Source organism: Cryptomeria japonica, chromosome 3 (assembly GCF_030272615.1).
Source record: "Cryptomeria japonica chromosome 3, Sugi_1.0, whole genome shotgun sequence".
NCBI lineage: Eukaryota > Viridiplantae > Streptophyta > Pinopsida > Cupressales > Cupressaceae > Cryptomeria > Cryptomeria japonica.
Window position 1 is genome coordinate 161293385 of NC_081407.1, and position 7860 is coordinate 161301244.

General features: G+C 36.0%; 1 protein-coding gene across 2 annotated transcripts; it reads right to left on the reverse strand.

Annotated features, from left to right (window-relative positions):
* Positions 1 to 678: 678 nt before the first annotated feature.
* LOC131031035 (15.7 kDa heat shock protein, peroxisomal) lies at positions 679 to 7597 on the reverse strand. 2 transcript variants are annotated; one of them, XM_059218123.1, is made up of 3 exons: positions 7236 to 7597; positions 6991 to 7124; positions 679 to 1149 (listed from the first exon to the last, which is right to left on the reverse strand). In XM_059218123.1, the coding sequence occupies exons 2-3, from the start codon at positions 7121 to 7123 to the stop codon at positions 875 to 877; spliced, it is 408 nt and encodes a 135-aa protein (XP_059074106.1). In that variant the 5' UTR covers position 7124; positions 7236 to 7597; the 3' UTR covers positions 679 to 874. The 2 variants fall into 2 exon arrangements, with proteins under 2 accessions (XP_059074106.1, XP_057818023.1); XM_057962040.2 differs by having other exon boundaries at positions 6991 to 7127; positions 7219 to 7594.
* Positions 7598 to 7860: the final 263 nt, after the last annotated feature.

Below are 7860 nucleotides of genomic sequence, written 5' to 3' on the forward strand. Positions count from 1 at the left end.
TACCACTGAAACTTCTATGCTACTAGACAATATGTGAAATTGTCTCTTAGGAGGACTAGATGAACTGTTGATAGCATCCACATGACCAGGCAGTTGATAATTCGAAGTTTAACTAACTTTATCTGCAATCTGTTAATGATTTAATCATTAGGGGTACTATATCAGTTAGTCTCTATATTTCAGTTTTGGTGGTTTTTGTATGATAGTTGAACTGTTCCATCGCTGCCTTATTTACTAATTCTTTTTTATTCAAATAATACATGCAGTTTTACTTTGTCATTTTTTCCTTTCTATTAAAATCCCGGCCTAACAAATCAACTAAAGAAACCTAAGAAATTGAAAATTGTGGTTTGGTTCAGGGAGATATCCCTCGTTCTTAGTGGTTTTCTAACACTAACAAACATGAACAAAGTACAAACCCAACGAATCTCAAATGCACTGAAGAATTCTGTAATAGTGAAAACTAGCTCAAAATTGAGATTTATATAAAACTTCATATAAGCATCCAATACAGGCTTAAGTTATAAGACATTTAGAAACATATTCTTAAACTGAACATAATTAGATAATCTGAACTTCTTTAACTCATCATTGAAATGTGTAGAAAGCTTATACTATACGATCAGTAGAAGGGACAGCTTGCAGAATTTTTCACCTCTTGTTTAATTCACACCCAAATACCAAAACAGATAAAGTTCCTTATTTGACACAACAAATCTTAGACAAATACCTTAGACAAGAAAATATTTTTTATTTTTATGCTGCTAGATGATTATTGATTTATCATTACTAAGCAGATCTTTTAGAGACTCATAAAAGATACACAACCGTAACAATCCAAGATGGTACATGGAAAGATAATCTGTCTCTGCTACTACAGCTTGCTAGAAGTGGTGATATTTCGCAATCTAGATTTTGGGTTTGAGTCCTTTGGAACAATGACAGTCAACAGTCCATTTTCAACTTGGGCTTTTATATGATCCATCTTCACATTGTCAGGCAAGCTAAACTGCCTAGAGAAACTTCCTTTCCCTCGTTCCATGCAGTGCCAAATGCCCTCTGGTTTATCTTCCTCTTTCACCTTTTCTCCATTAATATGGATAATGTAACCATCTTCCACCTGAACCTTTATATCATCTTTGTTCATCCCTGCCAATTGACAAAGAATATTGGGAGTATTGGTCTCTTTTCTATTCTTGCAAATTCAAGATAGAAGATTGATATAACGCTGCCACAATAAAGCGTGAATCAGAAAGAAAAATGAAAACTGTCTACTACATCTCCAGGTGAGGTGCAGTAGTTTTTTTTTTAAGTACAAAGAAAAAGTTATGTTTTAGTCATCCATAATATAAGCTGCATTATCAGGAGCGAACTATTGTGTTGATTGAAATTCTTATATTTTTGCATATAGACATAACAATAGCGAGTGGAAAAAAAAAACCTTGGGTCTTGACTGCATTAAATGACAGCAATACGACAGAAAAGAAAATGAAAGTTCATATTACAATGCTACTTGGAAGTGGCACCCTCTCAGTATCCAACATCAGATCATAAGATACCTAACAAATGATGATAAAACTCTTATATAACCTCAACTTCAATAATACTAGAGTAGAGCAAATCTTTGCTTCTGGTGTCCCAGCTTTCTGAAGTAGCGTGCTACAATGTTCCAAATATTATACATGATTCATGTCAGTCGGTTCATAATCCAAACACATTATGAAAATAATAGCCTGAATATAGGCTAGGGATATAACATATTGGAGAGCCCATTTTTGTCCACTACAGATGTCCAACTATATCTACAGGTATTAAACTAATTATGCAGAAATAGAGCCATACCCACCCATAAGAACACTAATTATATTTTCAAACCACAATTGGTACTCAAGTCTACTTGATATCCATCTACAAGGTCACTGGTTCATTTGTGCTCTCATACCAAAAATCACGTCCAGTACATAATACACCGTTTAGGGAGCCCAAAGCTTGGAAAATATCATTGTCACGTAGATACATGATTGAGAAGATTCAAGAAAACATTCATCTAACATCCAATATCCTCAAAATATATTTGGACATACAGTCCACTAATCCAAAGACTCGGAAAGAATATTCGGAACAAAATTAAAATAATAACTTCCTGAAACCAACATAAAAGCTTAGGAATTCTTGAACATCTTTCCCGTGCAGGCTGATCCAAAATCAAATGAAGTAAGATGAGAAGGGAAACTAATAAGGGTAGCACTAATAGCATTAATGAACCGCCTAAATAATTCACCCTCTGTAGAAAGCTGCAAATTCCCTATGTTGCACAAGAATAAGTAACAAATTTCTATGCAGACTTACAATATCAAAACAAACTAGATGAGAAGGGAAACTAAACAACCTGCCACTATTAGCGTCAATAAAAGACATATACGATTCCCCCTATGTCAAAAAATAGGCAATTTCCTAAATTTCACAAATAAAAAATCACTTAAAAGCCTTGGCAACAAGTATCAATAGCAGGAACAGGGGAACAGTTAGATTAAAAAGCATAAGAAATTTTTGGATAGACTTCCTAGTGAAACAGTAAAGAGAGAAACTGTTACAAGAAAATCCTAGATGTGGAGTTGGAAACATGGGGAACAAACACTGGTAAAGAAGTTAACTGGTAGAAACATGATGCCGACGCACTCAGGCGCATATGCAATCCGCATCACCCAAAAACATAATTGACGGTTTTTGTTTTCATTTTTTGTTTTGCATTGATTTTTCTATAGCCAGGTTATCATAGAATTTTGTTCATTTTGCTTTCAAAAATTAAAAATTTATCAAAGGCCTCTGTGATATTAGTAATATCTGAGTTTATTCAATGACAAGAGCCATAAGCGCACAGCTAGAACAAATTCTAAAACAAATAAAACAAAAGCAGAAATTCTAAAGGCGTGTTATGCATTTGGAAGGCCCAAAAAATTCTGAAAAACTCGAAGGTTGCACTGAGTTGAGGAAAGAAGTGGAAAGGGCGAAGGAATCACGGAGAGGAAGGCACCAGGATAGAGGAAAAGTTGCTGCTTATAAGAAGCTGCTGGATATGCGTTGGAACAGGGCAATTTTTAAAAGAAACAACATTGCAAATAAGAGGGGCGGCTGTAAGTCAAAGTGGAGAGATTTCTAGCGTGGAAAATAAGGTAGAAGCTCACAGCAAAGAGTTAGCAGTGCTAAAACCAGAGAAAGGGGAGTATGTGAATGGGCAATAGAATTTTGAAGATTGAAATGAACCAATTTAGGCGTGGGCAACAGCAGGAACTTTGACAGAGGATTGTACAGAGAGTTATGACGAATTGAAATTAACTGTGAAATAGACAGTCACAGAGAGTTAAACCTCTAGTGTAATTGTATTGATATTCTGGCAAGTTGTCAATAAAATCTCAAAATCTTAAGTCTGCAAATTTTTGCTTGTCTCTAAGGTTGATTAATATTGAATTCAAAAGAGTTTGCTGCAATATTCACAGTCTGGTAAGACTCAGGATACCAATTTACATTAAAAAAAATAGAAACCTAAAGGAAACATTTCGAAGAGTTTCTAACCATTCTCTAGGAAATTCTAAAGGTTCTTGGAACATAGTATTTGTTTCAGAAACTTTGAAATGTATTACTGACCTTCCAGAAATGGTTTCTTGGAGCCATAGGAAATCCCAGTAGTTAAAAGGAAGAATGGCCAAAGTTAGAAATAACAAGAAACCTCCAAAGTAATAGCAAAAATATTAAAATAAGGCTAAAGATGGATTCAAATAGGTGTTCGAATGCAAAATTTTAACTGTCTGCTATTACCATGCAGTACCCCAAAAACTGTTTAAAAAGATAAATCCATATAATCACAACACAGACAAAAATATTCCCCATGACAACGTTAAATATATCCATTCTAGAACCATTTCCTTTTCTCACCCAAAAAGAAAAATACAACATTCCAATCACACAAAAAGAACCTGCGTTGCAATGTCTAAATTAGCAATTGTTCATGTTTCAAAGTCTATAGGTTATGTTGAAACAAAAAAGGAAATCAGGTTCTCAGAAAATTTGGGAATGAACGCACAAGGTTTGGAACAAGTAGGTCACAAAAGTTGGAAACGGGAAAGCTTGAGGTATACTCCTTAAGGAAATGGTGCAAACTGATAAATTTTCATATTACAAGGTAAATTAGCTATCTTGCACCAAACAAGGAAATGGGTACTCGAAAACCTTGGCACCAGAACCATCAGATTTGGAACAGCTAGGTCAATAAAGCTTGGGGCAAACTTCTTAAGAAAACAGTGTAGGATTGGTAGATAGCGCTACAGAAACAAGAGAAACTTCTAGGAACTCTTGAAAATGGCATTACTTTGAGTAACTCTTAGAGAGCATGATTAGCCTGTGGCTGATGGTGTGTGAACTGTGAAGCAATAAAAGTAAAACCCTAGCTTCCTCTGGCTGCTTTCTCCTTTCTGTGTTGGCATCCTCATGGCCCCTCATACATCAGCAATGTATTCCATTGCAGTCAAGATGAAACCAGATTGTCTCTCCTAAATCAAATTGTTTCAGATGGTGAAAGCCTCCCAAGAAATGGTAAAAGAAGCAGACCTGCACATTGTTCAGAGATGGTAGGAGATCCCTACGGTAGAAGTTCCCTTGAACAATATTGTGAATCTGCCTATAAATCTCTTCGAACTAGATCTGGTTGGAAATTCTTTGGTGCATGGCCATCACAAACAACCAACAAATGTTGTTTTTAAAATTATTTTTGTATTAATATTTCTTCATCGGTAGACTTAAGTAAAGTTTATAGACCATATTCAATTAAGACCTCAATCATAATTAAATATAGTCTATAAACTTTACTTGCATCTATCATTGAGGAAATATTAATACAAAAATACTTTTAAAAAAAAATTGTTGATTGTTTGTGTGTTATATTCATGTTAAAATATGGGCATGACATCTCCCAAGTGTCTGAGGTAGTGGGCTGATAAAGAATGGCACCCTAGGAACTCTGGCTCAGTTGAGATTGCTTAGTGTGTTAGAAGTTTCTTTGGCAACCTTCTTTAACAAAGAAGACAAAGATCTTATTTCGGAAGTGGGCTCTGCTTTTCCAGGCAGTATTGTCTTATATCAAATTCAATAGTTGAGATCCTAACTTCAACCCTCCCGAAGAGACTCCATCTAAAGTTCCAGTATGGATCAGCCTCCCCTTCCTCTCCCTTGCATGTCTAGCATGAAGAAGTTCTCAAATCCATTGTTAACAAGATCGGAACATTAACTTGGGCAGGACCTCTATAGAAAAAATACTCCTTTACTGGATTTTGTGAGGAGTTAGACCTAGCAAAAAGTCTACCTGAAGCCATAAACTTAGACTCAATGATGTGGTGTTCACGCAAAAAGTAGACTATAAGCAGATCCCATTGAGTCTCATATGTTCCAATTTTTCTTTTTTTTTTTTTTGACATGCCTTCCGGCTCCACATGAAACGCTTTTGACCCGGAGCTATGAACCGATGAGGCCACAACTGGGGGACCTCATCCCCACACTTCACTTGTTCAAACCCGCGGGCACAACGGCCCAGCGAAGACACAAGGCCTGCGAGCACAATGGCCCAGCAGGGGTTTGAACCTTGGTGGCCGCTTCACCAACGAAGTGTTTTAACCGCGACACTACATGTCCAAAGACAGTCCCATATGTCCCATTAACATGGTCATTTCCAAGGAGATTACCCTAAAAGGCCAAAGGTATCAAAGACAATCAAATCACAAAATGAAGGGTTCTAACAAGTTAAACACAAAAATCGAAAGCATGTTGCACAATCAAGACCTTTCAATAAAGATCCTTCATCTTCCAACTTTCCAGTCTTAGAGCAAGAAGAAGATGGCGTCAGAGAGAAGAAACAACAAAAGTAGCAAACCAAGAAGCACCATAGAAACAAAACACAGAGATAGTGATGCCTCCCCACCCCAACCTAAAGTGAGAAGCATTCAGTTCCAGGAAGAGGAAAAGGAAATTGAAGAGGATGAGCTCCCTATATCCCCTTCTCCCAGCCAAAAAAGACCAACCCTGTAAGGGTAACAAACGAAGGTTGATGTTACCTTTGCTAAGCCTATCATAAATAAAATTTGGCCAAGCAGCGAGTGTTTAACCTCTTCTCCTGGAGGAGCACCTGGTGGTATCCTTACTAGATGGTTATTGATTTTCTCCTCGAAGAGTCTTTTTTGCATGCTAATTGGTTCAAAGTTTCTTTGAGACAACTGTCTCTGATTCTTTTACTCTCCTAATCACCCCCATGACAAGAAAACTTGCTAGAGTTATATTAAAGAAAATGTGAGTCTTGTCAAACCTGAAAACTAGATAGATTCTTGAGGGGATCTAAATTTGGTCCTCAACTAGAATGAGAAAAGAGGTAGTCTCCTTGTGAGGGATAGCGAAAGTGAAGATGTGGAAGAGATTGAGCGTCTATGATATAGAGAACCTCCAATATAGTGAAAGTAAATACGCATGATCTAACAAAAGAAGTAGAACCAACATAGCTTTACATCGATTCGCATCTTTCAATGTGACACAAAACAGAGCGAATGTGCAATAAAATTGTTCTTTGAATTGGAAGGGAAGCTCCTTGTAAAGTAGTACCTTAGGTTCTTTAAAATAATGTTTAGACTGATTCATGTACATGTTAAATAAAAAATAACAGTGAATATTTTTGGTATTGATCTAAGATAAAAAGCTAAAATGCTCTTTCAATACTAGACGAAGAATTTTTATATTGTGTTTGAAAATCAAGTCATCAACTAGATGCTTGTTTTCTTCAACTTAAATCAAAAACTCGACAACTCAACTTTCAAGAACACGGCGATTGAATATGTTTAAAAATAACAACATAAATGCTTTGGTAAAATTAATTGAAAGAATCAATTCAATATTGAGACATATTTGAAAACCTAAACGAGCAGAATGACAGAAAATACGACGAAATTAAATTACCAGGAGCATTGACTTTGAAGATATGGGCACTGGGAGTTTCCAACCAATCTACCTGCCCGGCGGCCGATTCATCAATGGCAAATCTAAAAGGCAAAATGTGTGACAGTGGATCTTTCACAATTGAGCGAGCCATTTATCTGTAAGAAAAATCCCAGTAACCATTAGTACCTTAAATTTTAAAAAGCCCTCAAATTAACATGCAGAAACACATCTGAAGTGAAAACAAACCAGATTGCAGATAGTTGTATCCCCATAAATACGCTTGATCACGCCAAACGCATGAAATTTTTGAGATTGTTACTTCAATTATGTATATGATATTGATGTCATCTTGTCCTGCATCACTTATATCGTGCAAAAACAAACTAAATACGCTTGATCACGCCAAACGCATGAAATTTTTGAGATTGTTACTTCAATTATGTATATGATATTGATGCCATATTGTCGTGCATTACTTATATCGTGCAAAAACAAATCCACACCGACAATAGCTCGAGCAGTTTCTACACAATTGTCAGTATCATCTAGTGTTCTAGTAGCTTCCTCTTCTTCTCCAGGTTAGTTGAGGGCAATTATAACAAACAAGCACTTGCAACCTTAGGAGGTGCGAGGATAGCCGATAGGTAAGCAGAGAGAGAAAGACATTTAATAAATTTAACATTAGGTAATGTAATATATTTGTATGTACATAAAATGCTTAAAAACATTCTTGTGTAGGAGCATTTTGTTTGAGAAAGTGCCTGTATGGTACATAATTCAGAAGTTCATAACTGACTTATTCTAGTTCCTATACTTTCTTTTCTTTCCACTTTAATCTCCAAGCATTTTGAAAAAAAGTAATTGTGTAATTGTTTGAACCTTAAATAT